Source organism: Giraffa tippelskirchi, chromosome 2, assembly GCF_054371585.1.
Source record: "Giraffa tippelskirchi isolate mGirTip1 chromosome 2, T2T-mGirTip1v1.2.pri, whole genome shotgun sequence".
NCBI classification, from domain to species: domain Eukaryota; kingdom Metazoa; phylum Chordata; class Mammalia; order Artiodactyla; family Giraffidae; genus Giraffa; species Giraffa tippelskirchi.
In genome coordinates, this window is record NC_137276.1 from 136635385 (window position 1) to 136655582 (window position 20198).

Genomic DNA, 20198 nt, shown 5'->3' on the forward strand with positions numbered 1-20198 from the left:
GCTAAGAATCAAAGCCAACAACATTTATATACTGTCATCAATGTACAAAACAGTGTTTCAGTTCTCCCAAAAATAATGTCATGGCATGTGACTTCCCATATGATTTTCAATTTTTCCTACACTTCCATAATCTATGATAGTGACTCTTAATCTTGACACTAGAAATACCTATGGTGTTTGAGAAAATGCTTGTTTGGGCCCTTTTCCAAAACCAGTTAAATCAGACTCTCTGAGGATGGGGCTCAAGCATGAGTTTTCTTTAATTTCCCAAGTATTTCCACTGTATTACACTTTAGCTTCTCAACTTGGTTTTAAGGTCAATGATAATCTCCTTGAACAAGGCCTCTTTCTCTCAGCTTAATCAGTAATATCATGTGGTTTGGCTTTAAACCAGATAACTGTGCTCCCCTAATCAGCCTATATCTCTTTAATCATGAAAAATGTCTCACATTAATTCTATTTTCTTTGCAAAATGTCAATTAAATAACTAGTTATTATTTGAGAATTCTTCATTTTCCTCCTTTTTACGTTCATGTTGACTTTCGGAAGAGAATTATGCCACATTTCAGAAAGGAGTATATTTGATATCATTTTCCATTACAGATATCTTAGAGATGTTTCCTTTATTCTTAGTAGGGAAAATAAAGAACTGGACAAATACTCAGGCTTAAAAATTATCATTGAGTAAATGATTATTTTTTAATTTATATTTTCCATAAATTCTCATCTAAACTGTACTTTCTATTTTCATCACGATACCTGAGAACTTGTGATGCTTGTCCAAACACAGACTTACTAAGTCTAGTCCTTGAAATGATTTATACATGGCTCTTTATTTCATCTCCATTTTTATAGTATTCGGAGGAATAAATATCCAAGCTTGTGATTTTATATCAAGGCAGAATTCAGTTTTTCACATAATGATGAAGGCATCTTTCTACTTTATCTTGTTACCACTTAATAATGCAGGATTATGAAAGCAAATTCTGCACGAATCATAACTAGCACTAGAAATCAAAGATGGAGACTCCAGACATTCTGATCCTCATTTTAATACTACTCAGGTCTATCAGTTTAGGTGTATTATATTACCTTTCCATTTCCTCACCTTTATACAGAATGGGCCCCTGCCAGCTTTGAATTCTGCCAGTTTTTTTGGAATGTACTGAAATTGCTCAATCCATTATCTCTAGGTTCCAAAATAACAAAATGAAAGGAGATTTAAGAAGGGGTATTGTGAAAATTGGGTTAAAGAAATGTAGTCTAATTTTACTGAGGAATTTCTTCCTGCTCCTTGCTAGAGATGAGCAGAATCATTTCACACAGGCATAACAAAACTAAAAAGTTTGCAACCCCATGGACCATAGCCTGCCAGGCTCCTCTGTCCACGGGATTTCCCAGGCAGGAATACAGGAGTGGGCTTCCATGCCCTCCTCCAGTGCATCTTCCTGACCCAGGGATTGAATCTGCATCTTCTGTGGCTTGGGCATTGCAGGTGGATTCTTTATTGCCAAGCCACTGGGGAAGCCTAATAAAACTGTAATAAATAAATAAAACTTTTTTATCATATAAATATTAGATTTATTAAGTGGGTAACTTCATGGAAGGGTGGGATAGATGTATGGATGGGTATAGAATCTGTTTTCAGTGCACTTTTAAAAACCAAATCAGTATTATTTACATAATGGCAACATGTTCAAATTTAATTCAAAGTGGTTAGGGGAAAAACTGTAAAGTTTCCTGATAATGATGGAAAAGTGAGAAAAAAGTAGAAGACAGTCCCCAGACAACTGTATCTATATGAGACTTGTTTGACTGCATCAAACATTTGCTACTAAGTCCTGCCATCCTGCAGGGCATAGATATAAAATGACAATTAGAAAGAGAGACAGAGAGAGAATATAGCACTAGGGGATTTTGAAGACAGCAGTGCAGCAGCTCAGTTCTCCAGGATAATCCACAAAAATGGATAGCCTACTTGCAGTTAATAGGATAACAGGAACTGAGGGCATTGGCTCTTCTGAATATACCTTTATGTATTAACAAGTCTATTTATTTAGAATTTAAGCCTTGGGATAATCCACAAGGGCATAAACAGTGACTGTTTAGAGGCAATTTTGTTTGACATGATATATGTTAGCAGAAGTATTCTACTGAACACCTCAGTTAGTGTTTTTATCTTTAGGTCATATAACAGATCTTCTTTTAAGAAATATTTTTGCCATTTTTCCCCCAGGATGAGATCTAATTTAAGATATTAGTCGGAAATTAAAATCTCTTGTGCTATTCACCCTTAAATTGTTACCACAGCGATTATCATCTATTTTTTCCCCATCATTCTCAATAAAAATGAGAGAAAACATACAGCTCTAAGACACAGATTTCTATTGTGTGTCTGTTTGGTATACTATCACTGACCTTGAAAAAGTCAAAATGCTTCTTAACACTATGAATTGTTTTGAAAAAAATCTCACTAATTTCCCAGTTCAAGTTCGGCAATAAATTTAACTAACATCAACATTTTGTTTCAAAAGCTTTCGTTTTTCAGAACAAAAGTTCATTTGGGGGATTTTAAAATTTCAGTTAAATTGAGTTTTTGGCTATTATCATTACTCACATAACACTGAAAAACATAACAGGGTTTTTTTCCCAGGCTTTAAGCAGAAGTTTTCAAACTTTGTGTTTCAAAGATTACTGTCCCTTTTTAATTTCACAAAGTAAATATAAACACTTTAAACTTCTTTCTTTTTTTAAGCTCAATATTTATACTAACAACTTTTTGAAGAAAGTAAGTGAAAACCCACTAAAATAAGGGAACTCTGGTTCAAGTATCACTGCAGACTAGGTTTTTGTAGGGGGCTTTCCTGCTTCAAAAAGTAAAGTCTGACACTGTTTCCACTCTTTCCCCATCTATTTCCCATGGAGTGATGGGACCAGATGCCACAATCTTAGTTTTCTGAACGTTGAGCATTAAGCCAACTTTTTCACTCTCCTCCTTCACCTTCATCAAGAGGCTCTTTAGTTCTTCTCCACTTTCTGCCATAAGGGTGGTGTCATCCGCATATCTGAGGTTATTGATATTTCTCCCGGCAATCTTGATTCCAGCTTGTGTTTCTTCCATCCCAGCATTTCTCATGATGTACTCTGCATATAAGTTAAATAAGTAGGGTGACAATATACAGCCTTGACGTACTCCTTTTCCTATTTGGAACCAGTCTGTTGTTCCATGTCCAGTTCTAACTGTTGCTTCCTGACCTGCATACAGGTTTCTCAAGAGACAGGTCAGATGGTCTGGCATTCCCAACTCTTTCAGAATTTTCCACAGTTTATTGTGATCCACACAGTCAAAGGCTTTGGCATAGTCAATAAAGCAGAAATAGATGTTTTTCTGGAACTCTCTTGCTTTTTCGATGATCCAGCGGATACTGGTAATTTGATCTCTGGTTCCTCTGCCTTTTCTAAAACCAGCTTGAACATCTGGAAGTTCATGGTTCACGTATTGCTGAAGCCTGCCTTGGAGAATTTTGAGCATTACTTTACTAGCATGTGAGATGAGTGCAATTGTGTGGTAGTTTGAGCATTCTTTGGCATTGCCTTTCTTTGGGATTGGAACGAAGACTGACCTCTTCCAGTCCTGTGGCCACTGCTGAGTTTTCCAAATTTCTGATGGTGACTGCAGCCATGAAATTAAAAGACGCTTACTACTTGGAAGGAAGGTTATGGCCAACCTAGATAGCATGTTTAAAAGCAGAGACATTACTTTGCCAACAAAAGTCCGTCTAGTCAAGACTATGGTTTTTCCAGTGGTCATGTATGGATGTGAGAGTTGGACGGTGAAGAAAGCTGAGCACCGCAGAATTGATGCTTTTGAACTGTGGTGTTGGAGAAGACTCTTGAGAGTTTCTTGGACTGCAAGGAGATCCAATCAATCCATCCTAAAAGAGATCAATCCTGGGTGTTCATTGGAAGGTCTGATGTTGAAGCTGAAGCTCCAATACTTTGGCCACCTCATGCGAAGGGTTGACTCATTGGAAAAGACCCTAATGCTGGGTAGGATTGGGGGCGGGAGGAGAAGGGGACGACAGAGGATGAGATGGTTGGATGGCATCACCGACTCGATGAACATGGGTTTGGGTAGACTCCGGGAGTTGGTGATGGACAGAGAGGCCTGGCGTGCTGCAATTCATGGGGTCGCAGAGAGTCGGACACGACTGAGCGACTGAACTTCCTGCTTCAAAGAAAAACAGCTCTGACTAAAACATAATTTCTGTCACCTTGCTGGATCTTCAGGGATTAGGGACAATCTCCACAGGTCCAAAAGAAGAAAGAGGTACAAGAAGCAAACTTAACATGCAAACAGTGAACAGTGGGCATACATGAAGAGATTATAACCAGGAGCCTAACTACAGTCCATGGGGTCACAAAGAGTCGGACACAACTGAGCGACTTCATTTCACTCCCTTCACTCACTTCATACTTTATCGCTGGAGAAGGAAATGGCAACCCACTCCAGTGTTCTTGCCTGGAGAATCCCATGGACAGAGGAGCCTGGCGGGCCATGGTCAATGGGGTCACAGAGAGTCGGACACGACTGAAGTGACTGAGCAAGCCTTGGACTAGCAGGACAACGGAGGCACTGAAGCAAGACTGTTCAATTAAAAGGACAACGAAAAAGGAAAATGCAGTAGCCTCAGGACAATAGCTTTCCTTATTTCCATATTGCAGAAACAAACACAAATCTTCTCTGGAGGAAAGCGTTTTCAATTTCATTCTTCAAAATGTCTATAGTTTAGCAACAACCAAAAATGAGGTAACAATAAAGGATAACCAGACATAAAAAGGAAGCATGTCACCATGTGGGAGAATCACCAGAACAGCAAATATCAAATTTGGTTATGACTCCAGGTATTAAAATTATCTGATAAGAAAATGCAGTAATTAATTTGAAATTAAAGAGCAAAAAGTCAAAATCCCCCAAATGAGCAAACAACAAAAGAGTATACAAAATTATCAGGCAGTTTAAAAATGTTTTAGAAAAAAAATTGTTACATTTAAAAACTAAATGCATAGCTTATATAGAAAGTGGGCACATCCCATTAATAAACACCCTCATAAAAGTCAAGAATATGACAAGATGCCTTCTGAAATGTTGAGGAAAAACATCAAAAAGAAATGGAAACTTAGTGTACAATTTTTCTGGAAAGACCATTAAAAGAATCAATAAGAAAAATACAGAATATGTTTTCTCAATATTTGAAAGATGTCACGTTCAAATTCAAGGTAAATCCAACTCAAAACTTAATGTAATTTTTCTTGGAACATGAATACTGATCCTAACGTATATAGGAAAGATAAAATGCCAGTTCAGTTCAGTTCAGTTCAATCGCTCAGTTGTTTCCAATTCTCTGCAACCCCATGAACAGCAGCACGCCAGGCCTCCCTGTCCACCATCAACTCCTGGAGTTTACCCAAACCCATGTCCATCGAGTCAGTGATGCCATCCAACCATCTCATCCTCGGTCATTCCCTTGTCCTCTTGCCCTCAGTCTTTCCCAGCATCAGGGTCTTTTCAAATGAGTCAGTTCTTCACATCAAGTAGCCAAAGTACTGGAGTTTCAGCTTCAACATCAGTCCTTCCAATGAATACCCAGGACTGATCTCCTTTAGGATGGACTGGTTGGATCTGCTTGCCATTTAAGGGACTCTCAAGAATCTTCTCCAACACCACAGTTCAAAAGCATCAATTCTTCAGTGCTCAGCTTTCTTTATAGTCCAACTTTCATATCCGTACATGACTACTGGAAAAACCATAGCCTTCACTAGACGGACCTTTGTTGGCAAAGTAACGTCTCTGCTTTTTAATATGCTGTCTAGGTTCGTCATAACTTTCCTTCCAAGGAGTAAGCGTCTTTTAATTTCATGGCTTCAATCACTACCTGCAGTGATTTTGGAGCCCCCAAAAATAAAGTCTGACACTGTTTCCACTGTTTCCTCATTTACTTGCCATGAAGTGATGGGACCAGATGCCATGATCTTAGTTTTCTGAATGTTGAGCTTTAAGCCAATCTTTTCACTCTCTTCTTTCACTTTCATCAAGAGGCTCTATAGTTCTTCACTTTCTGCCATAAGGGTGGTGTCATCTGCATATCTGAGATTATTGATATTTCTTCCGGCAATCTTGATTTCAGCTTGTGCTTCCTCCAGCCCAGCGTTTCCCATGATGTACTCTGCATATAGGTTAAATAATCACGGTGACAATATACAGCCTTGACGTACTCCTTTTCCTATTTGGAACCAGTCTGTTGTACCATGTCCAGTTCTAACTCTTGCTTCCTGACCTGCATACAGGTTTCTCAAGAGGCAGGTCAGGTGGACTGATATTCCCATCTCCAGAAGAGTTTTCCACAGTTTATTGTGATCCATACAGTGAAAAGCTTTGGCATAGTCAATAAAGCAGAAATAGATGAATTTCTGGAACTCTCTTGCTTTTCCGATGATCCAGGGGATGTTGGCAATTTGATCTCTGGTTCCTCTGCCTTGTCTAAAACCAGCTTGAACATCTGAAAGTTCACGGTTCATGTATTGTTGAAGACTGGCTTGGAGAATTCTGAGCATTACTTTACTAGTGTGTGAGATGAGTGCAATTGTGTGATAGCTTGAGCATTCTTTGGCATTGCCTTTCTTTGGGATTGGAATGCCAGAGGGTTGTTAAAATTAAAATAGAAAAACAGATGTAAGAATTTCTCTGCCAGGTATCACAGCATACAAAAAAACTATGCTGGTTAAAACGGTGGTATATGCATGTAAGAAAAGACAAATAGACTAATGAAAAGAATAAAGCATCCAGAAACAAATTCATGTATACATGGAAATTCAAATAATAACAATGGAATTTGAAACCAGGGAGTGCAAGTGAAGTCACTCAGCCGTGTTGAACTCTTTCGACCCCATGGACTGTAGCCTGCCAGGCTCCTCCATCCATGGGATTTTCCAGGCAAGAATACTGGAATAGGTTGCCATGTCCTTCTCTAGGGTATCTTCCGGACCCAAGGATCGAACCTGTGTCTCCTACACTTCAGGCAGACTCTTTACCATCTGAGCCACCAGGGAACAAATTATTCAAGACAATTATTCAAAAACCTCTTGGATACCTATTTGTACACAAAAATAAACTGCAAAATTAAATGCAAAAAAATCAACAATAGAAAAAGCATTAGCTGAAACAAAAGGAAAATACCTCTATAAATATGAAGTGTGGAACACATTCTTAAACTAGATACAAAATCCAGAGTCATAAAGAAAATCATTTCTTAGACTCAGTTTTTCAAAAATTTAAAACTTTTGAATGATAAAAATCACATAAGCAGGTCTTCCCTGGTGATCCTGTGGTTAAGAATCCGCCTTGCAATGCAGGGGACACTGGTTCAATCCCTGGCCTGGGAAGATCCCACATGTGGAGGAACAGCTAAGCTCTTGCACCAAAACTTCTGAGCCCACGTGCCACAACTACTGAAGCCTGGGCGCTCTAGAGCCTGTGCTCTGCAACAAGAGAAGCCATTGCAGTAAGAGGCCCTCATGCTGCAAACTGAGAAAGCCTGCAGGCAGCAATGAACATCTAGCACAGCCAATACATAAATAAATAAAATAATTTTTTAAAACTCACATGAACAAAGTTAAAAGAAGTATGCTTGAAAGAGGCAAAATACTTGCATCATATATAATAAGGGATAATTAATATATTTTTCAAACTACAACTGCTGATAGTAGTCCTGAGTTCAGTTAATAAGATAAAGCATTTAAAGAGCAGCAATAGAGACACAGACATAGAGAACAGACTTTCAGACACAGTGAGAGGAGAGGATAGGATGAATGGAGAGAGTAGCACTGAAATATATACACTACCATATGTAAAACAGATAGCCAGTGGGAATTTGCTATGTGACACAGGAAGCTCAAGTTGGTGCTCAGTGACAACCTAAAGGGGTGGAATGGGGTGGGAGGTAGTAGGGTTCAAGAGAGAGGGGACATATGTATACCTATGGCTGATTCATGTTGATGTAAGACAGAAACCAATCCAACATTTTAAAGCAATTATCCTCCGATGAAAAATAAATAAATTTTTTAAAATCATGAAAAAAAAAAATAAAGGACATGATCAGATAATGCACTATAAAAAATAGAAATATAAATGGTCAGTAAATAATTGAAGAAATTCATTCCAATTTTTTGTCCATTAGATTCACAAAAGCATGAGCACATTAATGGTATCTGTCATTACCAAAGGATCTTCTCACAAGGCGGAGTGGTAAAGAATCCACTTGCCAATGCCAGAGACACAAGAGATGAGGGTTCGATCCCTGGCTCAGGAGGATCCCTTGGAGTAGGAAATGGCTATCCACTCTGGTATTCTTGCCTGAAAAATTCCACGGAAAAAGGAGCCTGGAGGGCTACAATCCATGGAGTCTCAAAAAGTCGGATATGACTGAGCACACAACACACACACACACATCATTACCAAGACTGCAGGGAAACAAACACCTTTCCACATCTCTGATGAATATACCAATTGGTACAATAATTATGGATCTAAATCATTCTTTAAGAATTGAATCCCTGTTTGCCCAATAGCATCATTTCTAGAAATTCATCTCTAGGAACAGATCACAAAGAAATCAGCTTATGTGGTCTTAAAGATGTGTATGTGCATGTGTGTGTAGGTGTCACAGCTGGTTAGACACAATATCTCTTATAATCAGCATGTGATTGAATAATTAAGGTTGACCATCCATACTACGAATTATTATCCAGCGGGTAAAAAAATCAGGTATATGTATACTCATAATGAAAGATCTGCAGGAGATACTGTTTAGGGAAAAGGAAATGGCAGAATAATATATACCACGTGATGCCATTTATATAAAAGTAATAATAAATAGTACTTTGAATTTGTATACGCACATAAGATGGTACATAAATAACAAATTATGACACCACCATATATTATAATGCAATATATCAATACTATAATATGTAAGTATATGATAAAAATGTGAACCTATATAGATCAATGTTATTAATAGCTATTTCTTGGAAGAGGAATTGATTTTAAGAGGGATGAAGAAAAGGAATATTTGCTTCTTTCCGACTTGCTTCATTGTTTGCAATTTCTACAAAAGATCATTAATCTGTTTACTTGCACAATTTTAACAAAATGAAACTGGCTTTGTCTCTAGATGGATAGAGGAAATTTGAGGAGAAAGGGTATGCAGGAGAGAAAGGAAGACAGACAGGTAATAGCTAGTCACCAGCACAAGAGCCTTTGTATTTTCCTTCCCAATCTTGGGACCACAGTATAGAAACCACACTCTGGAAAAAATCAAAACCTTAAACAAAAGATTAAGTTACAAACTGATCTGATTCTGGTGGCCAAGTTAGGATGAGCAGCCTAAGAGAGGAGTTAGGAGCAACAAAACAGCCTAATCAGATGCCCTGGTTGGAATGTCAACCCCCAGCAGAGGTATTTCCCAGAGGCTTTGAAAATCTTTATACTTCTCATGGTGATTCCTCCTCCAAATGACCAAGTTTTTGGTTCCCAGTAGGGCCGGGCCATCAATCAGTGATTACCATCTTATGAGACAATTTAGGACTCAGAAAGAAAATGCAATTGGACTATTGCTTAGTATAATATTAAATTCTACAGATAAATTTATTGTTTAATCATCACTGGAAAGCACAATAGAGCAGTTTTCCAAAAAAGAATTGAAGTCTCAGGTTATTATTGGAGGAAGTTATTTAGATCTAAATTGCTTTGATCTGAAAATCCTCTAATTAGCAATTCATAGGCCAAAATATGGTTCAATCAAAGGCTTTTTGAAAAAAGAATGCTTTCTTTCATTTTCCCCATTCCCTAAATTAACCTTAGTCCTATAAAATATCCAGAAGAATTTTATGACAATAAAGCCAAAGATTAACCTGGTAGCCGAAAACCCTGTTGTTTGTTGTGAAGACATACAGGCTAAGATTATTATGCATTTATTGAAGTGAAATGGATTTAGACTAATGTGAAAAACAGCATGACAAGCTTTATTACAACATAATGACTTAAAAGTCAAAGCAAAAATAGGATGATAAAATTGCCTTGAAAGAGACCAGGCAGTCTTAACATTGATGATAGCTATATGCAATTAATTCTGACTCTAAGAACATTTTTTTCCACTTGCTTCTAAAGGTATACCACCTTTCAGGGAATTCTGTAATGATAAAATATCTGTTATTTCCTTCATACTTAGCTCTGATAAAGATTTGCTTACTTAACTAAGATTTATTAAAGACCTACTATGTGTACGGTGGGCTTCCCTCATGGCTCAGTGGTAAAGAATCCGCCTGCAAATGCAGGAGACACAGATTCAATCCCTGGGTCAGGAAGATGCCCTGGAGAAGAAAATGGCAACCCACTCCAGTATTCTTGCCTGGGAAATCCCATGGACAGAGGAGACTGGCAGGCTCCAGTACACAGGGTCAGACACGACTTAGCAACTAAATAAACAACAACAATACACATCAATAAAAAAAATTTCAAAGAAATGAATTAAACAAATAATCTTTGCCTTTAAGCACGCAAAATCTAGTGAAAGATACAATATACATATATAATCTTCAAGTATACTTGTCAGATTGTGTGAAATTCAATAACAGAAGTTAGAGCTAAAAGATCTTAGGAAACAGAACAACTAAATAAGACTAAGGCATCAGAAAAGTTTTCATTCTGAGTTTCTTTGTTACTTGATATTCACAGTAATATGTCTTCACTTTAAACTGTCAACAAATAATCACTGAACAAACACTGCAAGGTGCAAAGCACTATGACTGACACCAATACACAAGCTGAAAAGACATGACCCAGCTTAAGACAGCAGACTAACAAGTTCAGTACAACAGAAGACATGCTCTAAGAAGGGACACAGATGTAATGGGAGTGCAGAGAAACAAACACCTAGGTCTGCATGAGAGACTCCAAAAAAGTCTGAAACTTCAAGGATAAATAGGCTTTCGCCAGTCGAGCATGGAGAAGAGGGAACTGAAGACAGAGAGCAGGCATGCAGCAGAACCATGAGGCAGCATGGTGGGAACCAAGTGTGATATGGCTGCAACATCAAATGAACAGAAGAGAAAAGCAGGAAGTGAGCGGGGCCTGGTCTGGGGAAGAGCTTTATATAAAAGCTTAAGAATTTTAGAGCTGATATTTAGAATGAGGGTAAGAGAAGATGTTGAAGAATTTTTCTTACAAACCACTTAATTAGCAGAATGGAGGCCAGACTGAAATAAGACCAGTCTGCAAGAAGAAAGACATGTTAGGAAAACTTTGCCATGGTTTGGATGAGATAATTCAAAAGAAGATGAGATTTTGGATTAGAGCAGTGGCAGCTGAGAGAGAGGTGAAGCTGATGAATATATCTGATGGCAAAATCAACCAGAATGTAGTTTAGTGGTGAAGGAGATTTACAGTCTGATAACATAATATACTAAAATAAGCAAGTTTGGTAGGACTTACATATCAGTTCAGTTCAGTCACTCAGTCGTGTCCGACTCTTTGTGACCCCATGGGCTGCAGCACGCCAGGCCTCCCTGTCCATCACCAACTCCCGGATCTTACTCAAACTCATGTCCATTGAGTTGGTGATGCCACCCAACCATCTCATCCTCTGTTGTCCCCTTCTCCCCCTGCCTTCAATCTTTCCCAGCATCAGGGTCTTTTCCAATGAGTCAGCACCTTGCATTAGGTGTCCAAAATATTGGAGCTTCAGCTTCAGCATCAGTCCTTCCAATGAATATCCAGGACTGATTTCCTTTAGGATGGACTGATTCAATCTCCTTACAGTCCAAGGGAGTCTCGAGAGTCTTCTCCAACACCATAGTTCAAAAGCATCAATTCTTCGGCACTCAGCTTTCTTTATAGTTCAACTCTCACATCCATACATGACTATTGGAAAAACCGTAGCTTTGACTGGACAGACCTTTGTTGTCAAAGTAATGCCTCTGCTTTTTAATATGCTGTCTAGGTTGGTCATAACTTTTCTTCCAAGGAGCAAGCATCTTTTAATTTCATGACAGCTGTCACCATCTGCAGTGATTTTGGAGCCCTCAAAAATAAATTCTCTTACTGCTTCCATTGTTTCCCCTTATGCATAAGGTGAGGCTAAGGAGTTGAGGTGAATTTCTATTTTTTTCTATTTAATTTTCACATATACATGTATCACTTCAGAATAAAATTAGAAGTCTGAGTCACTGAAAAACTCTCAAAGGCTGTCCCCAGTAAGTCTATAGCCTATCCGTGTTCTCCTCACAATCAGGTTTCTTGAAATCTATTGCATGTTTACTGGATCTGTGTCAGGCATTATGTAAAACAGAAGCTTTACAGGGAAACAAATGACGAGATTATTAGAGATAAGAAATTTACCTGGGAGATAAGAGTAGTAAATAACGTGGTCAGGATATAACCCAGACTATCTGATTCTGGTACAATGTTTTTTCCACCCTATATAGAATATGTATCAATATCATCATATAGAATGGACAGACATATTTAACTGAAATTTCTTAATGTAATATCCTGCATATTAACTTTGATTTTTAACTTACTGAGACTCTTCAATAGCAAAGCAACACTGGTTCATTGTGTCTATTCCATATTTTTTTAATTTGAATGTAATTGCTTTACAGTGTTGTGTTAGTTTCTGCTGTACAACAATGTGAATCAGCTATATATATATATATATATATATATATACACATGTCCTTTCCTTCTTGAGTCTTCATCCCACCCTTCCATCCCACCCCTCTAGGTCATCACAGAGGTCAGATGTGTTTTACACCAGCTTCCCACTGCATGCATGCTAAGTCACTTCAGTCGTGTCCGACTCTGTGCGATCCTATAGACTGCAGCCTGCCAGGCTCCTGTCTCTATGGGATTCTCCAGGGAAGACTACTGGAGTAGGCTGCAGTGCCCTCCTCAATGAGATCTTCCTGACCCAGGGATTGGACCCACATTTCTTACATCTACCTGCATTGACAGGTAGGTTCTTTACCACTAGCACCAACTAGCCATCTATTTTACACATGGTAGTACAGATATGTCAATGCCACTCTCAATTCGTCCCATCCTCTCCGACACCCTCTGTGTCCACAAGTCCATTCTCTACATCTGTGATTCTATTCATCCATATCTTATCAAAGTAACATTTATCATTCCCATTTCTGTTTCTTTTTATTGGATTAATGAATACTTTGGAAGCTTTTAAAACAACCCATCGAAAACTCAATAATAAGGATTTAATCTATGAGTACATGGTTTGAAAATTTTTTTTAATGAAATAACTCATCCAGTTGCCCAGGACTATCCTAAATTATCATCAATATCTTTTTTTAAAATACAGATTTCCAAAGCCTAGTAGTAAGTCACTATATTTTAAAAATCTATACCATCTCGAAGAGGAATTTCTAACCAAAGATAGATTTGGGTAGGAACTGGGGAGGCAGAAGTAAATATACTGAATGTACATTGTTACTTACTTTATCTCTGGAGAAGCTGAAAAGTTGTTTTCTTGCAGCAAAGAACTGGACAGCTATCACACTGGCTGAGTGACCCCAAAGGACACCAACCGGCTTAGAGACAACATAGGGGTTCCAAAGGCAAACTTTATTGTCAATGCCAGCAGTTGCTAATTAGAATTAGAAAGAAAAAAAATGTTTTTAATAATAGGAATACCCCACAACACTTCCTTTCTGAAATGAGTATATCACATACTATATCACCATAGGCTGATAAAAGCCTTCTCAGCACTAATGCACCCTTGTTTTGAAGGAAGGAAAATTCAATCATTGTGCAATAGCCCAGGCTAATAGGGCATGAGTTCTATCACTGGAAGTAGTTGAAAGGGAAGGTGTAGGGGAGGTGGGTCTGCACGGGGTAAAAGGACAACAGTTTCTTTAAAAGGTACCAGCAGCCCAAGCAGGAGGACAGAAAATTCTTCCTCCCGGTTCTGGTGTTTCCCTCTCCAGCCTGCACAGCCTAGAAATGCGGATCACATTAAAGTTATCCCAGGAGTAAGAGAGAACTAAAACAATATTTAAAGTTTCCAAATTAATGAAAAAGTATAAGGAAATCAATTATTTTTCACTGTCATGTAAATAATCGAGAATTTGTAAGCAAATGAACAGCAGAAATATATGTTTGACCTGCTCTATTGAGAGAAAAAGGCTTTTTAAGAAAAAATACAAATTAATTATATTCAGAGTGTGCATCAGAAACTGGGAGCACAGTGCTTGTGCTTCTTCAGTTCTGAGGAAATTCAGCGGAGCCCTCTCTGCTGTTTCCACGTTTAGGGCCAAGTGCAGAGCTGAATCTATTCACATTTATGGAGTCACCATAAATGTCAAACCCCTATTTGGATTAATAGCCCAGGGTTACAGCAATAAGAGGAACTGAATGTACTTTTGTTTCAAGTCTTTACCCCATAGTATGAAATTAGTAAGTGATAAATTTTACCCTGAGTATTACTGCATACAGTAACATGTAATTCCAGCACTGGGCCAGGTACATGGTAGAGATCAGTACAAAGGGGCTGAAATGATAATGAATCAATGCACTGGTTGATATTTGAGTCCTTTTAAACCTAATTCACTAACTCCTCCAGCTTTCTCTAATAAATCTACAATCCTCCTTGAAAGTTGGCTGTTCGCATATCCCTGACTTCAAAGTCAGTCTCTTTTACCATGAATGGCAGCTATGATTGTTGGGAATTTTAGAGATTCAGCCCCTTAGCTGACATCAATACTCTTTATATGAATGACAACTTTTGAAAGAGGGTCAATAAGACTCATTCTATAGGCCATGTGTATTCATTCTCTGTAACTACCCTATCAATTTTTAAAATAACACCTCATTTTTCATATTTGAACTATATCATATAAATCAAATTATCAGCTTTCAAAATGTCTAAAATTTATTTAAATAGACAACACCTGAAAATCTTTATTGCTTATTTCCTCAGCTAAAATTTACCTAGAAAAAAAGGGCTCTCTTCTAAATGTCCTTCAACAGAGGAGTGGATAAAGATGTGGCACATATATATGGTGGAATATTTCTCAGCCATAAAAGGAATGAAATTGTGCCATTTGCAGAGATGTGGATGGACCTAGAGGCTATCATACAGAGTAGAGTAAGTCAAAAAGAAAAAATATATATTGTATATATTAACACATATATGTGGACTCAATGGCAACCCACTCCAGTATTCTTGCCTGGAAAATCCCATGGACGGAGAAGCCTGGTAGGCTGCAGTCCAAGGGGTCGCAAAGAGTCGGACACAACTGAGCGACTTCACTTTCACTTTTCACTTTCATGCAGTGGAGAAGGAAACGGCAACCCACTCCAGTGTTCTTGCCTGGAGAATCTCACGGACGGTGGAGCCTGGTGGGCTGCCGTCTATAGGGTCGCAGAGAGTCGGACACGACTGAAGCGACTTACCAGCAGCAGCAGCAGCAGCAGTGGACTCAAGAAAAATGGTACAGATTAACCCATTTGCAAAGTACAAATAGAGACACAGATGTAGAGAACAAATGTGTGGACACCAAGTGGGAGAGGGGAGTGTGGAATGAACTGGGAGATTGGGAATGGCATATATACACTACTTTGTGTAAGATAGATAACTAATGAGAACCTATTGCATAGCAGAGGGAATTCAACTCAATGCTCTGTGGTGACCTAAATGGGAAGGAAATCCAAAGAAGAGGGGATATATCTATATGTTATAGATAATTCATTTTGCTGTACAGCAGAAACTAACACAATACTGTAAAGCAAATGTACTCCAATAAAAATTTACTTTAAAAAAAATTCCCTTTAAAGGAAAAGTCTGAAAATTTTCAAAAAGCATCAGATGTTATATTCTGAAAGGTGATTAGAAAATGTTCTACATTTTATATTTCTCTAGTGAGTGTATGTGTATGTGTGCACGTGAACAAGGAAAATGATGTACTTGGGTAGAGTGAGTGAGTGATAGTCGTTCAGCCATTTCCAGCTCTTTGCAACCCCATGGATTATGGGCCTGCCAGGCTCCTCTGTCCTTGGGATTCTTCAGGCAAGAATACTGGAAGGGGTTGCCATTTCTTTCTCCATTGTTTGGGTTGAGCATTTGGTTATGCTAAGAAGATGGCAGAAGGCAGACACTGCACAAATAGTCTTCTTTCTCTATGTCATTTTACATTCCCCACCAATTCTGAGAAAAATGCTCATTAAAGCATTAGAGCACTTTCTCATATTTTCACTCCGATGTAGTTCATATATGCTGCACATCTTAATGCATCATTATCAGACATTCTCCGGTAATAAAATGTGAGCTGCTTGAGCTGGTCTCTCCGGCAATAAAAGCAACAAGGTGAAGAGGCCCCATGCATGCAAATATGCATGGAACACTATTCAGGAGTCCCTCATAGTTATCATGATTTATTTTACATACCAATTAAATTGAGCTGAGAGTGGTAATCAAAAGCATGAATGCCCTGGGCAATGTTGAAGGATGTCATTTTAAGATGCTTTTTAGATTTCTCTCTCCAGGCCAGCACCACAGTGTTTGTATTGCTGGTTGTACTGGAAATAATAGCATCTAAAGATGCATTGTAAGTAACTGAGCAAAGAAAAAAGAAAAAAATCTTTAGTTGATTTCTCACAAGACACAGGCAGAATAGTATTATTATAATACATGAGGTTAAAAATTAAACTCATATTATGATGATACAACCTGACACTTAGAAAACACCTCACTAACTCCTTCTCCCACCAAAAAACTTGGAGTGAAAACTTACAAAAAAATCTGCAATCAGACTTTTCTTCCACCCCAAGGATAGCTTAAAATTTTTTAATTAGGACACATGACAGGAAACAATATGAATCACAATAATCACATGGGATTCTGGAGATATAAATAACTGGCTAAAATGCTGGATTCTTCTTCCTGGGCCTAAAGTAGGCAAACAGGAGCTGAGCAACCATCTGCTACTCTCAAGGTCCAGCTCATGCCCAGACCATTGGTTTACTTATGTTTTGACTGGTCTAGAATGTTTGAGAGTGCAGTGGCCAGGACTTGAAGCTCTGCCAAGATTCACAGCTAGAAGTCTAGGTCGATTGGCAGTTTTCCTGTTCTTGATGATCTAGTACCAGGAGCGTGAGAGGACCATGCATGTTTCGTCATGTCCGAATCTTTGCGACCCCACAGACTGCAGCCCGCCAAGCTTCTCTGCCCATGGGATTGTCCAGTCAAGAATACACTAGATGAGCAGCAAAATCCCACAAGCAAGAAAAATGATTCTGTTGTCTTTTGTCAGAAACACCTGTGCGTTCCTGTAGACTCACAGGCTCCAAAAGACACAGCTGCTCTGCCACAAACTTCTCACCACTATGCCCTCCATGGTTACATGACAGTTTTCTTTCACATTTGGCTGAGACAATATATTTGTGCCCCAAGGTGAAAGACTTCCAATTTGACCCCAAACCCAAATTTCTACCTCACACAAAGAGGGATGTTGTAACTTCGTACAGCTTAAGACAAGTTGTTTTAATAGAAAGGCTCTTGAAAATGTTTCTGATCTGTTTATTATCCAGCATCAAGAGCTAACACTCTTGGAATACAATTCTCAGGGATCACTAGAATTCTTGCACTTCTTATTAAACTAATCCTTGACGGCACTTTGTTCCTCGCTATCTTGTCAAGAGTGTTTGCATAGAAAACACCTTAGAATATGAGATTTCCTCTTTTGCTGTAGCAAACGATAGACAAATTTACTACCAAAAATAACTCTGAGCCAAAGACAGCATGCATCCTGCCCACTGCAGAAGATTCAGATTCTATAAACTCAAGAGTTCTTCTCCTGTAACATGACGCACTGTGCAAGCATTCATCTGCAACTCTCTGCTTTGCCTCTGTGAGACCTGAGTGTCAAGGGGAAGTGACATGAATATGCTGATACTTGTGGGGGTTGCTGCGTTGTGAATAATGAAGTCCTTTTCTCTGTAATACAGGAGTCTTATGTCCTCTCTCATTTTAAGATTATTTTAAAAGTTCTTTCTCCACGTGAGAGCCACTGTATTTGTATTGTTGGCTGTGCTGGAAATGGCAAGCTAACTTACTAGCAACTAACTTGGAAACAGTCTTACTATTTTGGTTGGAAGAATTTAATTTGCTTTATATAGATGTATGTACACATATGAATACATATATGCATATATATGAATACATATATTTCCAAATTAGTAAAGGCAAAGATTCTGAGAGGCAGAAGTGTAGCTCAATACACTTAATGTAATATACTTAATAATACACTTAATATACATCACACACTTAATATAATACACTTAACCAATACACTTAATATAATACACTTAGTAAACTAAACAGGAAGAGCTACACTTAGTCAGACACAACTTAGCGACTAAAACAACAACTGCAATTAACCTGTGAATAGCTTAATTTAACATATTTCATATCTATCTCACTATGAAATATATGTCTTAATATGATTGTGCTTTGTGCGTGCTAAGTTGCTTCAGTCGTGTTCAACTCTTTGCAACCCCATGGACTGTACTGTAGCCTGCCAGGCTCCTCTGTCCATGGGATTCTCCAGGCAATAATACTGGAGTGGGTTGCCACGCCCTCCTCCAGGGCATCTTCCCAACCCAGGGATCGAACCCCCGTCTCCCACACTGCATTTCTTTACCGTCTGAGCGGTAACAAAACACATGGATGGGAAACAAGAGGTAAACTCCAGAATTCAGAACTGAAAGAGGACTTATCTACTTCTTTATTTTACAGACAGAAATAGACACCTGTGCAGATTCAAGGATTTGGCAAAAGTCAGCAACTGATGGTTGTCAAACTCTGGACTGGAGCCCAAGCATTTAGACTCTGAGTTTGGTTTAATGTTATACAACATACAATATTAAAGATCCAAGCTCAGGACAACTAGCATTTGGGAGAGCCAGAGTACAAATTCAGACCTGACCTCCTGACCACTGGAACAGGGCTTCTCATATTATAATAAGCAAAACAGTCACCTAGAAACTTGTGTTAAAATGCAGATATTCATTCAGAAAATCTAAGATGCTGCATTTCTAACAATCCCCAGTTGTGGCTGGTGATGCTCTTTGGTGATGATCACGCTTTGAGTAGCAAGACACTAGAATACATTACTAAGAGCATGGCTTTCCTTCTATACTCTAGAGAATTAAACCATTCCCTGGTGGCTCAGACAGTAAAGAATTCACCTGCAATGCAGGAGACCTGGGTTCAATCCCTAGGTTGGAAAGATCCCCTGGAGAAGCGAATGTCTATCCACTCCAGTTTTCATGCCTGGAGAAACCCGTGGACAGATGAGCCTGGCGGGCTATGATTCATAGGGTTGCAAAGAGTTGGACATAACTGAGCAACTAACACTTTCATTTTCTCAAAATTTGGGAGATCAAATGCTCCTTTGGCAATCTGATGAAAGCTGTAGACCCTCTCCATCAAAAAGATGTGTACACACAAAATTTTGTAGAAAATAATCAAGATTTGAGGAACCTCCCCAACCTCCCCACTTGTATTCATGAAGCCCAACAACGATAGATCTGAAGAAATCAAATGAGAAATCTCCAGCAACAAGGTAATTTGGGATTGCAAAACTTTCACCTGCTTTCTCAAATGATTCTTAAAGTTCCTATTACTAATGATGCATATGCTTTGTGTTAATCAATGCTCATGTAAGCAGCTCTTGGCAGGAAATAGCTCTTGGCAGGAAGCCACTCTCTGCAGGAGGCCCCCTTTGTCTTGTCACTTTAGAAAAGCTATATTGTAACTAACCTTTAAATCAGGCTTTCCCAAGCTCTACTCATCTCCTGCTCAAGCACACCTTTCAAATCCTTTGATCACACAGTGCCTTGTCTAACCTGTTGATTCTTTTCTTAGATCAAAGAAATAGAGATGAAGGATAAGTAATTAACATTGAACTAGATCTTTTCCCCAGCTTCCCCTTCCATAATCCCTAAAGCTACCTATGTGAAAAAGACAGCATCTAAAGAAAGATCACAAGGAGTCCACGAGTCTGCATGCAGTGGGAGATGGTGATGAATCTGATCCCCTATCTCAATGATTAACTGAGATTATGTC

The 20198-nt window shown here is 38.6% G+C and overlaps 1 protein-coding gene across 1 annotated transcript in view; it reads right to left on the reverse strand.

Annotated features, from left to right (window-relative positions):
- WDR49 (WD repeat domain 49) overlaps positions 1–20198 on the reverse strand; it is a 152923-nt gene that overhangs the window by 86491 nt on the left and 46234 nt on the right. Inside the window, exons 5-6 of the mRNA XM_081573649.1 lie at positions 16518–16685; positions 13570–13718 (exon numbers count right to left, since the gene is read on the reverse strand). Coding sequence (XP_081429775.1) covers positions 13570–13718; positions 16518–16685 — 317 coding nt within the window. The remainder of the gene's footprint in view (positions 1–13569; positions 13719–16517; positions 16686–20198) is intronic.